Source organism: Chiloscyllium plagiosum, unplaced genomic scaffold, assembly GCF_037043375.1.
Source record: "Chiloscyllium plagiosum isolate Xiang-an unplaced genomic scaffold, Cpla_swu_hap1 HiC_scaffold_24, whole genome shotgun sequence".
NCBI lineage: Eukaryota > Metazoa > Chordata > Chondrichthyes > Orectolobiformes > Hemiscylliidae > Chiloscyllium > Chiloscyllium plagiosum.
In genome coordinates, this window is record NW_028270162.1 from 20,234,581 (window position 1) to 20,251,044 (window position 16,464).

The window sequence follows — 16,464 nt, forward strand, 5'->3', positions numbered from 1 at the left end:
AGGGAGAGTGATCCGGCCTGAGTGAGAGTGATCCTGTCTGAGGGAGAGTGATCCTGTTTCAGGGAAAGTGATCTGGCCGGAGGGAGAGGAATCCTGTCTGAGGGAGAGTGATCCTGTCTGAGAGAGGGATCCTATCTGAGGGAGAGTGATTCTGTGTGAGGGGGAGTGATCCTGTCTAAGGGAGAGTAATGAGTAATCCTGTCTGAGGGAGAGTGATCCTTTCTGAGGAGGAGTGATCCTGCCGGAGGGAGACTGATCCTGTCTGGTGGGGGGGGGGGGGGGCGGTGGATCCTGTCTGAGGGAGACTGAACCTGTCTGAGAGAGAGGGATCCTGTCTGAGGAAGAGTAATTCTGTCTGAGGGAGAGTGATCCTGCTGGAGGGAGAGTGATCCTGTCTAAGGGAGAGTGATCCTGCAGGAGGGAGAGTGATCCAGCCTAAGGGAGCGTGATCCTGCTGGAGGGAGAGTGATCCTGTCTAAGGGAGAGTGATCCTGCAGGAGGGAGAGGGATTCCGCCTGAGGGAGATCGATCCTGTCAGAGGGAGATCGATCCTGTCAGAGGGAGATCGATCCTGTCTGAGAGAGAGAGAGAGAGCGATCGTGCCGGAAGGAGAGCGATCCAGTCGGTGGGGGAGTGATCCTTCCGGGAGGAGAGCGATCCTGCCGATGGGAGAGTGATGTGATCCTGTCGGAGAGTGTGTGCCCGGGAGTGGGGGGGGAGAGCGGCGGGGTCAGTTCCCCAGCGAGAGGCAGCCCTGGAGCAGCGCAGTCTGGGGTGAGCTCGGGCAGCAGCGTCTGCAGCAGCTCCGCGACTTCACTGAGGGTTGGCGGTGCAGTGATCGAACCTCAGGACAGACCCTGTGTGACCTTCCTGGATACAATATTACACCGTCTTTCCTGGATACTGCAAAGTGTGTTCATGCTGCATACTCCCCCCCCCCACCCCTTTAGGAGATACATTGACCTGTGTTTCTCTACCTCCTGAATATCTCTCACAATCTGTTATCTCTTGTTTCTCCGCAGTTCCGACAGGATGAGCGCTGCTCTGATCCAGGAACAGCCAGCGGTCAGTTTTGGCTCCCTAACTGTGACAGAAACAGACGATGCTGGAGACGACGGGTTCAGGTGAGAATATGATCTGTCACTGTCTCAAACCATCTTGCTTCTACGTGGCGTGACAGGTTTGGAACTGTGTTTTCTTTTTTAAATCCCTTTTTAAAATGTCCTTTCCATCTCTTGGTCTGATGTGTCAGTGCAGCAGAATTCATCATGGTTGCCAACTCCATTCGCTGTACACACCTCTCGCCGACTAAGTCTTTCATGGGTCTGTGATCATTTTGCTGCACCTTTGCCTGTCCCAGTGCAAACTAGCTGCTCTGCAGCAATAGCTCGTTTTCTTCAATATCTTAGACTCCCCAATCATCACCCCCAATTTTCCTTAATCACTAGCTTTGCCTTAACTCCGGCCATGTGTTGATCGCCCACACCGAATATGATAACAAAACTGGACTCCTCTGTCGCCTTAACTTCACGACTGGGTCACTGTGTCTGCAGACTGTCTGTCTAACATCAAGTCAGGGATTCTGTCCTGGCAGGATTGACAGCACCAGTGTGGTTTTGGCTCCAAGATGGGCAGACATGCCACAGCTCCATGTTTAAACTGTTTTATAGTTTAGATACCCTGACTGAGTTGAGCTTCAATCCCCTCCATCACCAACAACTTTCAAAGAGAAAATGAGGGAATTCTGAAATATAAATCGAAGATGCTTTAAATGTTCAGCAGATTAAGCAGTGACTATTCGCTGCCTTCTATTTGCGCAGCAAAATGAGCCATGTCTCTTGGCTAACCCTGTGCGCTGTTTAAAGTTTTTACATGACATGGTTAAACTGTGCAGATAGGAGCATAAAGTTACAAAAGGACATAGACAGACAGGCTAAGTGAGTGACAGATGGAGGTCAGGTGGCTGTGGGCAGGCCATTCTGAAAGGCCAAATGAACAAAGCTGGGGAATGGCACTTTATTCAGACCATCTTTATTCAGATGGTGCTCTGCACAAACTAAGGGCAACCCCCAAGATGTCACTAATCTCCTGCTACCTTCCACACCACCTGCCTCATCGATCCTGGTGCCTCTCCTTCCACCCGGTTCTCTGTGATCATTTCTCACCCTAAAAGCCCTGCCACTGACCCTCTAGGAACAATGGATTGATAAGCAGCCCCTGAGAGCTGGAAGTCCTGCTGAATGAGGGGTAGAAGATGCACAATGAGCCAGTTTAATCCACCCACAGCATATTATGCTTATAATGACCATGCTGTCCTGGCCCCTTCCCCCCACTCCAACTCCCATTCACCTCTGCTCCTCTATACACCTCCCCCTCACCTCCATCCAAGGCCCCAAAGGGTCCTTCCACATCCGGTAGAGATTTTCCTGTACTTCCATTCATGTCACCTTCTGTGTCCATTGCTCCTGATATGGTATCCTGTACATTGGGGAAACAGGACGCCAACTTGTGGAACGTTTTAGAGAATGTCTCTGGGACACCTGCACTAAACAACTCCACTGCCCTGTGGCTGAACACTGTAACTCCCCCTACCACTCTGCCAAGGACATGCAGGTCCTGGGCCTCCTCCACCACCAGATTCTAGCCACCCGACACCTGGAGGAAGGTCACCTCATCTTCCGCCTTCACCCTCCAACCACATGGGATCAATGTTGATTTCGCCAGTTTCTTCATCTCACTTTATCCCAGATGCAACCCTCCAAATCAGCACTGCCTCTTGAACCATCCTACCTGTCCAACTTCCTTCCCACCTATCTGCTCCACCCTTCGCCCCGACCTATCACCATCACCCCCCACCTTCATCCACCTCTCACATTCCTAGCTACCTTCCGCACAGCCCCACCTCACTCCCATTTATCTTTCAGTCCCTTCGGACCTCCCCCACATTCCTGATGAAGAGCTTATGCTCGAAGCATCAATGCTCCTGCTCCTCAGATACTGCCTGACCGGCTGTGCTTTTCCAGCGCCACACTTTTTGACTCCTCCATAAAGTCCAGCCCATTAAATTGAAGGACCTGGTTGGCAAATTGACTGGCAGCAGACAGCATTAGGGAATACATGGGCTGGTACTCGAATTGGGTGGCTGTGGCAAGTGGTGACAAGCAAGGATTTCTGTTGGAGCCTCAGTTGTTCACTGTTTTTATTAAAGTGGAATGCCCCTACCTTGACACAAAGATAGGTGACATTGTCAGCAGTTTAGACCAAAGCATAAAATTGCAAAGGTATATTAACAATTTTAAGTGAATGGAAAACTGGAAAATTGATTTTACTGAAGGTAAATGTGAGGCTATCCCATTTGGACCTAAACATAATTGAACAGGGTAATTTATAGAGTTATAGAGTCATACAGCACAGAAACAGACCCTTTGGTCCAACTGGTTTATGCCGACCATGTTTCCAAACCAAACTAGTCCCACTTGCCTGCATTTGGCCCATATCCCTCCAAACCTTTCCTATTCATGTATTTATCCAAATGTCTTTTAAATGTTGTAACTATACCCACATCCACCACTTCCTCTGGCAGCTCATTCGAGACACAAACCACTCTCAGCATTAAAAAAGTTGCCCCTCATGTTTTTCCAAAACCTTCTCCTCTCCCCTTAAACATTGGCTCTTAGTTTTGAGCTTTCTCACCTTAGGGAAAAGAGCCTTGCTATTCACCTTACCTATGCCCCTCATGAACAGTGTAATTTCTTCATGTTGAAAAACTAAAAACAGTAGTGAGATTTGGGGGGGTCTATGTAGACAGATCACTACAATGTTATGAACATGTACAGAAAATAATAACAGTCCAATAGAATACTGACTTTTAATCAGTACTAGAATAAAAGGGTGTAGAGGTAGGATGAATGTTTGTTCTCTCCCTCATACTTTGGGCTTTGAGGCTGGGGCATTTAATCAGGAGGGAGGCTGGTGGCTGAGGAACCTCATTCTTCACCCCATTTGTGTCTGTGACAGGAAGACTCATGGACAGTTTTCCTGTTCCACCACCAGCTAATGTCTCTGTGAGGACCTGATCCTACTGCTGCAGATATTATCTCAACAGCAGGCAGGAAGCTTGCCATGTGGAGAGCACAGCAAATAAACTAGTCAGAGTTCCTTTGATGTTTCTGGGGAAGGTCCCATGTTCAAAGTCAATGATCAAGGCACCTAGTCTTGGTGGCTGGAAGGAGTTTGCAGGGGATCACTGAGAGATACTCTCTCGCCCTTATGCCAAACCATCTCCCATGTGACTCACCCATAACATTAATTATTGGCCTGGGATCCAATGTCAACATAATAAAGGAGCAGGTAGGGTAGATAGAGAGAAGCAATCTTCATTGTTTAGGGACACTGCAGCTAGGAACCTAATCTAGTAAATGGAGTCAGATGTTTCAGGAGGAATATCGAGTAAAGTCAAAGTTTGGAAATTTCTTCTGCAATTGACAATCAATGCTAGGCCAGTGGTCTATTTGAAATTGGAGATTTTATATTTGATAATGTTAAGGGGTACGGGGAACGATAGAGTTGGGTCACAGATTTGCTGGAATTTTCTTTAAATGGCAGAATATGCTTAAGGAGAAAAATGGCCAACTTTGCTGTTCTCAGATTATCTTATTTAGCAACAGAATTGATAACAATTCTACTGCTCAAGCCCATAGTATTGAGGTTTACAATAACTTTCTCTGGAAGTAGTTACAATGTCACTGGTTGGATGGTTTACAGGTTCCATTCCATATATATTTGTTCTGAGAGATTACATCTTTAGTAGGGTTCACAGTGACTAGCTTATATGTTTGCTTCAGCAGCTGGCTGTTTCTTTGTTTCTTTTTCTGTTCACTCTCGACACAACTGTTGATAATGATACAAGGAAATAATTGATTAGACAATTGTATAACAACCCCATACCTGCGTGGTTAATGGATCCATTACTCATTTGATAGGGTCTAATGCTTCCATTAGATTGTGGAAAGGGAAACTTGTATGAATACACAAAATATTCTGTTGCTAATGTTGCTAACATGATTTGAAGGCTTCCCTAACTTGTACTTACCTTTTGAAGATAGTCGATTACAATAACTGCTATCCCTCTCTCTGCACAAGCTTCATTTTGACTTCGCTTCTTCTGCATAAACTTCTTTCTGTTTCTAAAAGGATCTTTTCTTTGATTTTGTCTCCTCTTCTAGCCTTAACAGTCATCTTCTTCCTCTCTCTCCTCTGGAAAACTGAGATAAAACTACCCATCTCTTATCTGAGTTTCTAAGGACAATTTAGACATTCTGACCCATTCATCATTTCCTCATCGAGACTCAATTGCCTCTCCTTTAACTGACCTGAACCCATCTGGCAGAACACCAAACACTCTGGGTTTTGAAAAGTATTAATTCCAGGCTGCATAATATTTGACAATCATGTGGAAGAGCCCCTTTGATCACTTTGATATTTTTCCATAGTTCGTAACATTGTGTTGCAAGAATAAGTATAGCGATTGCATTTGCTTTCGTGCTGTATTGCCCAAATGGGAACAATGAATTAGCATCTTTATTGTCAGTGTACGTGTATTGTGTGCTGTTGAAATTAAATAGTTACCTGGTACTTGAGGTTCAGAAACTATCAATATTGTCAAAAACAGCGAGAATTTTTTTTATCAGTTTAAGGCCTATAAAGTTTAGTCATTTGATTATCATCAGTCTCAGCATCCTTTAAAATCACACAGTCTAACTTTTAAGGAAACCACAAATATGAAACAAAATACATTGTAAACCTTTATTTGTTACTCTTTTTTGTTCTCCTCTAGACTTGAGATTATTCTAATGGTTTCTGCGCTGGCTTCTTGCCCCTTACTTTCCATAAATTCCATCCTTCTGCAATACTTATTCTGTGCTTTGTTTCTGACATTATTGACTGCCAGTCCCCAATAAATTGTATTTAAAATCTTTATGCTCAGCTAAAGCTTTTTGCCATGCTATCTATTTAAAATCCTCCAGCTGTCTATCCACTCCTGACTGCTTGCTTTTTTGGAGTCCATCCATCTACATTTCTGTCACTAAGATCTTTCAGTGGTCTCAGTCCCACACTTTAGAACACTGTCCCCACAGCTCTCTGATTTGTGCTCCTCCTCCACCTTTTAAAACGTTTCTCAAGGCTCACCTCTGACTAGGCTTTCAGCTAGCCTCATCTACTGATGGATTTGCCTCTTATATTTTTTACATTAAGGTACCACTGGGTAGAACAATCTTGTATAAAAAGAAACTAAGAAAACCTATTTTTTTACTGCGCCTTTTGCACCCTCGTGATTACCCAGAATCCTTTGCAGCTCACAAAACACTTTTTAACTTCAGTCACTTTGGTGATGAGAAAATGAAGCAGCAAATGTGTGTACAGCAAAATCCCGCAAAGAGCAATGTGATCGTGATGAGATCAGATGCTTAACGAGCTGGTTGCAAGGCCATAGTAACATGTTAGATTATAACACAATGGATACAATCTTATAGGGCTCTTAGTGATGATGGCTATGATAAGACTATGGCAGATTAGGATGGGATTACCATCAAAGTCTACCTCAATGTGTGATGTACCTCAATCCATTTTTTAAATGATTCGACTGAGTGACGAAACGAGTTTCTCACTATGCAGCACAATGTTGTCGGCATAAAAGGTATTTTGGTAGAGTCACAGAGTCATAGAGATGTACAGCATGGAAACAGACCCTTCGGTCCAACCCGTCCATGCCGACCAGATATCCCAACCCAATCTAGTCCCACCTATCAGCACCCAGACCATATCCCTCCAAACCCTTCCTATTCATATACCCATCCAAATGTCTCTTAAATGTTGCAACTGTACCAGCCTCCACCACATCCTCTGGCAGCTCATTCCATACCCGTACCACCCTCTGCGTGAAAAAGTTGCCACTTAGGTCTCTTTTATATATTTCCCCTCTCACCCTAAATGTTTGCCCTCTAGTTCTGGATTCCCTGACCCCAGGGAAAAGACTTTGCCTATTTATCCTATCCATGCCCCTCATAATTTTGTAAACCTCTATAAGGTCACCCCTCAGCCTCTGACGCTCCAGGAAAAACAGCCCCAGCCTGTTCAGCCTCTCCCTGTAGCTCAGATCCTCCAACCCTGGCAACGTCCTTGTAAATCTTTTCTGAACCCTTTCAAGTTTCACAACATCTTTCCGATAGGAAGGAGACCAGAATTGCAGGCAATATTCCAACAGTGGCCTAACCAATGTCCTGTACAGCCGCAACATGACCTCCCAACTCCTGTACTCAGTACTCTGACCAATAAAGGAAAGCATACCAAATAAAAAACATCTTGCTATGTAATACATTAACAAACCTGAATATTGCGAAATGTAACACTTAAAGACATCAGCACTGATAAAGCTCTTGCTTTTATGACTGGCTCATATTCCCTGTAACCAAAAGGCAGCTGAACAGGATTGACTTAAACAGATCAGCTTTCTTCTCCCTCATTATTTCTGTCCTGGTAAATTCAGGGTCTGGGAATGAAATCTGATTCTTCTAACCTTATAACGCTCGGTAATATATTGGGTGCATTTACCTACTACAACATCACAGGAACTAGGTGATTTAAAAATAATTTCAACATCCAGTTGCACTGCCACGTTCAGTCTCTGTTGCTCTGACAATATAAATTCCTCAGAAACATTTGAGATGACAAGCAGTTTTTACTTTCACAGAATCATAGAATCCCTATAGTGTGGAAGCAGGCCATTCGGCCCACCTAGTTCACGTCAACCCTCCGAACAGCATCCCACTCAGACCCGCTCCAGCCCTCTAACCCTGTATTTCCCATGGCTAATCCACCAATTCTGCACATCCCTGGACACTATGGTCAATTTAGTATGGTCAGTCTATCTAACCTGCACATCATTGGATTGTGGGAGGAAACTGGAGCACCCAGAGGAAACTTGCACAGACACAGGGAGAATGTGCAAACTCTACACAGATAGTCTTCCAAGGCTGGCGTCAAACGTCTGTACCTGGCTCTGTGAGGCAGCAGCGCTAACCACTGAGCCACCATGTTTTCTGCTGTGGTTGATCCTCCATTTTTTTAGTGGTTGATCAGATTTCAGGATGTAATCAGTTTAGCCCTGGGGCAATAGAGGTTTTTTTTAAACACATGGGATCTGGGCATTACTAGCTCAGCTAGCATTTATTGCCCGTCCCTAATTGCCCTTGAGAAAGTGCCACTTTAATGCCACAGCCAGAGTGATCTAGGTACACGATGTTATTAGTGAGGGACCTCCTCCATTTTGACCCACTGATGATGAAAGAACAATGATATATTTTCAAGATAAGATGTTATGAAAGGAACTTGGAGCTGGTGTTGTTCCCATGTCTCTGCTGCTTCTGTGTGATAGAGGTCACAGGTTTAAGCAGGTTCTGCTGAAAGGATCTTGGTGAATTACTGCAGTGTAGGTTGGAGATGTCATACATTGCTGCCATGGTGCACCAGTAATAGAGGGAGTGATTACTTAAGGTGATGGATAGGGTGCCAATCAAAGGGGTCATCGAATCATAGAATCCCTACAAGTGTGGAAACAGGCTAGTTGGCTCAACAGGTCCACATCAACCCTCCCACCCATACCCATTGTCCTACGCTGTGACTCTACATTTCCCCTAACTAATGCACCTAACCTACACTTCCCTGAACACTATGGGTAATTTAGTATTGAGAGTGTATTGCTGGAAAAGCACAGCAGGTCAGGCAGCATCCGAGGAGCAGGCCTTCATCAGGCAATTTAGAATGGCCAATTGACCTAACCTGCACATATTTGGACTGTGGGAGGAAACTGGAGCACCTGGAGGAAACCCACGCAGACACAGGGAGAATGTGCAAACTCCAGTCACCCAAGGCTGGAATTGAACCTGGGACCCTGGTCTATTAAGCAGCAGTGCCAACCAATGAGCCACCGTGCTACCCGTTGCTTTATCATGTGTAGTACTGAGCTGCTTGAGTATTGTTGGTGCCATACCCATCTGGACTAGTGTTGTGTATTCCATCACATTCCTGTCCCTCCCCTAGTAGATGGTGGACAGAGTTTGGAAAGTCAGGAGATGAGTTACTGACTGCAGAATACCCAGCCTCTGAACCTTCTTTATCTGCTTGTAGCCTCAGTCTATTTAAGGCTGATCCAGTTAAGGCTTTGGCAAATGATTGTCCCCAGGACGTTGATGACAAAGGATTAAAGAGATCGATATTGAATGTCTCCCATTATACACATCTTCCCCCATTTATTTTCAGAAATGAAGATCAGGACAGAGCTATGTGGATAGATGGTGCGATATAAGATTTGCGTAATTTAACACAAGAAATTAACATGAATTTCACTGAATGTGCAGAAATTTGTAAAGCAATAAATAGACAGAATTCTGCTGCAAGGACTTTGCTAATCCAGTGTTCTCAGAGCTAAAGATCTTTATTCAGGACAGACAGATTTGGGTCAAGCAGTAATGACAGTGATCATTTTATATTCAACAAATGCACAGCATAATTGGAAGATTAGAGCTACAAGAAGAATGCATTAGAACCAGTTCCTAGCAAAATCCAAAATATATTTTTCTTCCACTATTTTATTTAAGGAATGACTTTTGGATAAAGGTTGTTCTGAAGTTTGCCTGTGCAAGTGCAAAGCAGAGGAGTTGTTTGAGGTTTTAAAATCTACAATAAATTTACAAGAATCAGATTGTTTTCAGTCTATCTTTAAACTTGCTGACACTAATTTATTTTTTAAAATCTATATTTCACCTGTTGTTATGGAAACTAGTAAAGGCCAGTGTCTATATATTTAAGATCTCAGCTTTACAGGTGAGAATAAACAGAGTCAGCTGAAACGTATCCCAACCAGTATTGATGCTGTCTGATTGCTTTGCAAGCTAAACATGTAATAATCAACATTTTGATCGATACTGGACTCATCAGAGGCAAAAACATGGATGTAGGTTTGCTCGCTGACCTGGAAGGGTTGTTTTCAGACATTCCATCACCATACTAGGTAACATCGTCAGTGAGCCTCTGGATGAAGCCTGCTTTCTATTTATGTGTTTGGGTTTCCTTGGGTTGTAATGTAATTTCCTGTGGTGACATCATTTCCTCTAGTGACATCATTTTCTGTTCTTTTTCTCAGGGGGTGGTAAATGGGATCCAAGTCAATGTGTTTGTTGATAGAGTTCAGGTTGGAATGCCATGCTTCTAGGAATTCTCGAACATGTCTCTGTTTGGTTTGTCCTAGGATGGATGTGTTGTCCCAGTCAGAGTGGTGTCCTTCCTCATCTGTATGTAAGGATACTAGTGAGATTGGGTTATGTCTTTTTGTGGCTAGTTGATGTTCATGTATCCTGGTCTCTAGTTTTCTGCCTGTTTGTCCAGTATAGTCCTTCTTTTTGAATATACTGTATAGGTGATTTTCCTCTGCTCTGCGTAGTTCCTCTGTGCTGCAGTGTGTGTTGGCTCATTGGAATAATGTTCTAATGCAGCTTCGTTTGTGGGTGTTGGGGTGATTGCTTCTGTAGTTCAGTATTTGGTCTATTTGTGTTGTTTTCCCGTAGACACTGGTTTGAAGTTCCCCATTGACTGTTCACTCTACTGTGACAGCTAGGAATGGCAGTTTGTTGTTGTTTTCTTCCTCTTTAGTGAATTTTATGCCAGTGAGGGTACTATTGATGGTCTTGAAGGTTTCTTTTAATTTGTTTCTAACACAGTCTACCGATTTCTCAGCAACAAACCCAAACAAGCAGACAAAACACGTCCAGAAACTCTAGCCACTCTCCCTCAAAGACATCTTGGAAATGATTGCCAGACTACTCAGACCTCTTGGCATCATGGTAGCCCACAAACTCACCAACACACTAAAATTGCAGCTAATGAACATGAAAGACCATATACAGCATCAAGCAAAACTAATGTCATTTACAAAATACTGTGCAAGAACTGTAACAAATATTACATTGGACAAACAGGCAGAAAACTAGCCACCAGGATACATGAACATTAACTAGCCACAAAAAGACATGACCCTCTCTCACTAGTATCCTTACATACAGATAAGGAAGGACACTACTTCGACTGGGACAACACATCCATCCTAGGACAAGCCAAACAGAGACATGCATGAAAATTCCTAGAAGCATGGCATTCCAACCGGAACTGTATCAACAAACACATGGATTCCATTTACCATCCCCTGAGAAAAAGAAAGGAAATGACATCACCAACCTAAGGAAACCTAAACACATAAATAGAAAGCGGGCCATACCACCAATGCTTCATCCGGAGGCTCACTGAAGATATTACCTAGTATGGTGACAAAATGTCTGAAAATGAACCTTGCAGCTCAGCGAGCAAACTTACATCCAGAACCTCAACCTGAGCTACAAATCTTCTCAAAACTCGCTAAGGCAAAAACATGTTTGATCTGAAAGCATTGTGTGTATCTTTATGTGCATATAAAAACGTGTCATTTGATTGTTAGTATTATCATCTCTGATTGAGATAATTGTGTGTTTTAAACTGTACTCAAACATTAGACTGATTTTTCAGTGCGGTACTGCAGGAGAACTGCAGTGATAAATGTGCAGTTTTCTCTGTGAGATGTCAGATCAAGTCAATTTCTGCCTTTTCAGGGAAGCATAAAAGGTTCCTTACTTCTATTCAGAGAAAGAGAGAGAGAGTTTTTTGTGTTGTGCTGGCTGGCATTCTTTCCTTAATAAAAAAATGAAACTTAATTCAACATTCATTCATTTTTTGCTTATGAGACTTTGCTGCCTCTGTTCAGACTGTTCTATTTGCTTATATAATCATGTGACTACACTTCAAACATTAACTGAGGGACAGCACATTTTGGGGAATGATAAGCACAAGTCGTTATTTCCATTCTTAACTTTGGCTGTTGCAGGGACACACAGTCCAACCACCTCTCTACAAAAGCTAAATCCTGTGGATACTGGGAATCTGATATTGAAACAGAAAATGCTGGATATACTCTGTGATTCAGACAGGATCGGCGGAGAGAGTTAGCGTTTTAAAGATGAGTTTATTCAGTTTCTCTGTACACAGTTGCTACCTGACGCATTGAATATTTCCAGTTACAGTCTGACTATTCATCTCCATGTATTAAACAGACTAGTGACCAAATTTTGAGACTCAGCTTTATGTAAGGCTTAGCTAATCACGACTTTCATCAGTTCATCCAAAGTGAAATTTATGTTGGTAATGTTAGAGTTACTAATGTTGAAGAGAGAATCAGGCTTGTCTGCGATAGCTGCCTTAGTGGAGCAGCCACTGACACTCATCCCCAAAGTTCATAGATGAGAAATTGTGACTTGAGTCAAACACCAGTGCCTTGTTGGTGTTGGGACTTTGTAGGCTGTCGAGAAACACATTTCAGATGAGAAGGTGGAAAACTTGCAATTTCGTGGTGACTTTAAAATTTGACTTGCTTCCATCATTGTCCCCAGGCTAACTCACCATTTGTGTGAAAGGAAAATTTGATGCAATAAATAATTCAAACACCATCTCACATGACACTGTATCAATAACTGAGCATTTTGGTCTAACTGAGGAAAGGGTGTGTATAAGATGTTTTGATATTTTTCAGAAAAGTGCTCTTGAAATGTGGGAAACATCCCGAGAGTCTCCTATTGCTTGTGACAAATGCCTTTATTTGAAAGTCCCCATAAGGAAACATTTCCTATCTGGAGCATCAAGTATGCAGCTCTGAATGTAGCCACGTGGTCTGACTGCTCTCCTGAGGTGGAATGTCTGATAAACTACAAGCTAAGAATAGTCTCACTGTGCCCGATGATAAAGGACAGAGAAAGCTGCAGCTGAATCAGTGAGAGTGGGGCAGAGCAGACAGGAAATGCTTGCACTGTACGATACACATCTTGGGCTTGAGCTGTAGGTCCTACTTTCTGTCTTGGGACTGACTCTTTAAGAAATGGGTTTAGCTTTGCAGGCCTAGTCCAGGAGTGGGCTCTAATCAGCTGGGAACTGCTGCTGTGGTTCTCGAGGTATATCGTCTGGAGAATTGTTTGTTCATTGTGCAGTTCAGCCATGCATGAAGAGGTACTGAGGTGATCCCATCATTAGAGGGTGTCGATTTTAACCCTTCACTTCCTGATGCATCAACAATTGTAATTTGAAGGCAGTCCCTGTCAGTCGGGTCCACACCAATGAATGTCTGTGCTCAAGCAACATATACTTTGCACTTTGTTTTATGGTGAGACAGTGACAAGACTCAAAGCAGAGCTGAAATATCAAAAAACATTGTTGTGATGCAGCTGAACACTCTAGGAGGTGTTTATATCCCCCCACAACCTACTCAGACAAGCCTTCAGGTGGTTCACAGCCAGAGAGTCAGAGCAATCACAATTTTGAATTGTCATTTGCAAGTCATCTCTCTTCACTGAGTGCTGCCATTGACAGCTTTACCTTCAGCTGCCTCCACACTAGGCTGTGCAGTGCTGTCTATCAGCAGTGACTCATTTGGTCACGCTGTCCTGAGTCAGAAGATTGTGAATTCAAACGTATCCTAAGTGTTGGAGATTTGAAATAAAAACAGAAGGTGCTGCAGAAACGCAGCAGATCCAATGGCACCTGTGGAGAGCAAAACAGAGGGTGGAATCTCTCAGGGATCTGATGACATGAACTATGACGAGATTTGTGGCAGATTCTGATGTGAAGTCCAGTGATCTCAGCATCTGGAACGTCTGACTTCATCTTTTATACCTCTGACAAACAGCGAGTTTCTCACGTGGCAGCAGTGATTCGACAATCAAGAGGGACTATTGCTTGTTAAATGCCTTGGTAATGGCCCAATTTGCCTCAATGATATTGATATCATTAACATTTATTGGTCAGTGTCTTGAGCATAGGAGTCGGGATGTCGTGTTGCAGCTATACATCGGTGAGGCCACTTTTGAAATACTGTGTGCATTTCTGGTCTCCTTGGTATAGGAAGGACGGTGTGAAACTTGAAAGTTTTCAGAAAAGATTTACAAGGATGTTGCCAGGGTTGGAGGGTTTAAGCTATAGGGAGAGGCTGAATAGGCTGGAGCATCGGAGGCTAAAGGGTGACCTCATCGAGGTTTATAAAATCATGAGGGGTCTGGATAGGATAAATAGACAAGGTCTTTTTCCCAAGGTGGGGAAGTCCAAAACTAGAGTGTATAGTTTTAAAGTGAGAGAGGAAATAAAAGAACCTAAGGCAACTTTTTCACATAGAGGGTGGTGTGCTTATGGAATGAGATGTTAGAGGAAGTGGTGGAGGCTGGTACAATTACAACATTTAAAAGACATCTGGATGGGTATATGAATAGGAAGGGTTTGGAGGATATAGGCCAAGTGCTGACAAATGGGACTAGATTTATGTAGGATATCTGAGCGGCATGGACAAGTTGGACCAAAGGATCTGTTTCTGTACTGTTCAACTTTATGACTCTATGAATCTCTAATACTACCTTATCAAATGTGCCAAATAATCTAGATGATGAGAAATTTTGACATGGAAATTGCAGCTTGTTACGAAGGACTTTTATGGTGGGCACAGGGCACCAATCTCTCAGGGCATCCGCCATGGGCACTACTACATGCACCCCAAATCCATGGGCCTTGATATCTGATGTGTGTTAGCCTCTAAGAACCCACAACTTCCATTTACAGGAAGTTTCTGCATTTTACTGCTGCACCTCAGGCTGCCCCGGTAACTCTCATTGTAATGCTGCAGTAAGGAGACTGTGTGCTCAGGGACACACCCCCAGATCATGGACTGGACCAGTCTGCCTCTCCAGACTCTTCAGTCGCTGTCATGGAGGTCACTCACTGTGAGCCTACCTGATGCTCACAGCATCCCTGTATTGCCTTGTTTTGCTTATTGCACTTGGCCCTCTCAGCCAAAGTTACCAGGCTTCTATCACTTCAGTCTTATCTTGCCTTAGCTGTGACAGAAAGGAGCCTTGTTATAATTGTCAGCAGGCTTCAGTCAGGTCAATAGAGTAGCCTTCTATCAGGGGATCATGGGACAGTAAGTCAAGAGCAGCTTAAGCTTGGAAACAGTCAGTTATTCCACTCAGGGCAGTCATAGTCAGGATGATGTCCACATTAGGGGCGAATGTCAGGCTGACTTTAGTCTTTCTGCTCTGTTGGAGGCTGCTTTTTCGCCTGGTATAAGAGAGAGAGATTAAAGGAGATGAAAGTGCGTAATATTCACCCTTCAATCAACCTCACAAAAAGCAGATTATCTGATCATTATCACATTACTATTTGAGAGTTTGCTGACTACACTTCAAATAGCATTTCATTGGCTGAAAAGTGCTTTGAAACCCATTTGTGGTTGTGACAAGAGCAAACTAAATGCAATTATTTTGTTTCTTTTTGATAGATAAGTACATGGTGACACCAAACATCAACAAAAGAGACGTTTTATTAGATCGTTTGTTTGAAAGAAGAGTACAAGAAAACACAAACCATTTTTGTGTATTATGAGCCATTTTGTATGTTCTTGATCAGAAAGTAGCTAGCTTTCATGTTCAGCATTCTGAGATTTCTTCCAGCTTTTCCAGAGTGATACAGAAATTTAAGAATTATTAGATGCTGGAAAAGGCGACTTAGATAAGTAAGCTGGCCTATTTAACTTGCCTCAGCCCCACCTTCTCACTACACCTGTTCCAGAAAAAACAATAAAGAACTGAATGCTGGGGATCTGAAACAAGCAGAAGCAGAAATTGCTGATGAAGCTCAGCAGGTCTGGCAGAATCTATGGAGAGAAAGGAGAGTTAATGTTTCAAGTGCAGTGACTCTCTCTCAGAAGTCTGAAGAAAGGTAATTGAACTCGAAACATTAACTCTGTTTTCTCTCCAAAGATGCTGCCAGACTTGCTGTGTTTCTCCAGCAATTTTTGTTTTTGTTTGTTAAATATGTATATGTAAGCAGATTAATGATAGTAGAAATCTAACATAAGCAAGTGTAAAGATCACCCAGTTTAAGTGAAAATGGATGACAGTTGTAATTAATATTGAAATGGGAGAAAATGATTTGGGAATCTTATTTATTTGGTTTCCAATGTACACAGCCATTGCAGAGCAGCAAACAATAACAAAATAAATATAAACCTATACGATGAAAACAGTAAAATACAGATCAGCAACTATCAAAATCAAATCTGACTTTGTTCCAGTCTGAACACGTTTGCATAGTTTCCATTTCTGGTTTCTGAGATACAGGGGAGATAGTCAAACAGTGCCGATAGCAAGAACAGGCTGCTCCTTGTGAATAATTATTAAAATCCTGCATCGTGGAGAAAAAATTTAAGAAAAAAGGAGATGGTGTGGATGGATGATTGCAGGGAAGTAATACATGGAAAACCCCAGAGACTTGCTTAAGGCCAATCAG

General features: G+C 43.1%; 1 protein-coding gene across 7 annotated transcripts in view; it reads left to right on the forward strand.

Moving 5' to 3' along the window:
- The first annotated feature begins 498 nt into the window (after positions 1 to 498).
- inpp5jb (inositol polyphosphate-5-phosphatase Jb) overlaps positions 499 to 16,464 on the forward strand; it is an 85,858-nt gene continuing 69,892 nt past the window's right edge. For 2 of the 7 annotated variants that reach the window (XR_015761248.1, XM_087999967.1), the window contains exons 1-2: positions 503 to 910; positions 1,023 to 1,124. Coding sequence is in view for 5 of the 7 variants with exons in the window: in XM_087999967.1 (XP_087856093.1) it covers positions 1,033 to 1,124 (92 nt within the window). In the remaining 2 variants the exon portion in view is untranslated. Of the gene's footprint in view, positions 911 to 1,022; positions 1,125 to 13,056; positions 13,982 to 16,464 lie in introns of those variants that run through there. The other 5 variants (XM_087999969.1, XM_087999972.1, XM_087999971.1 and 2 more) reach the window with 5 other exon arrangements.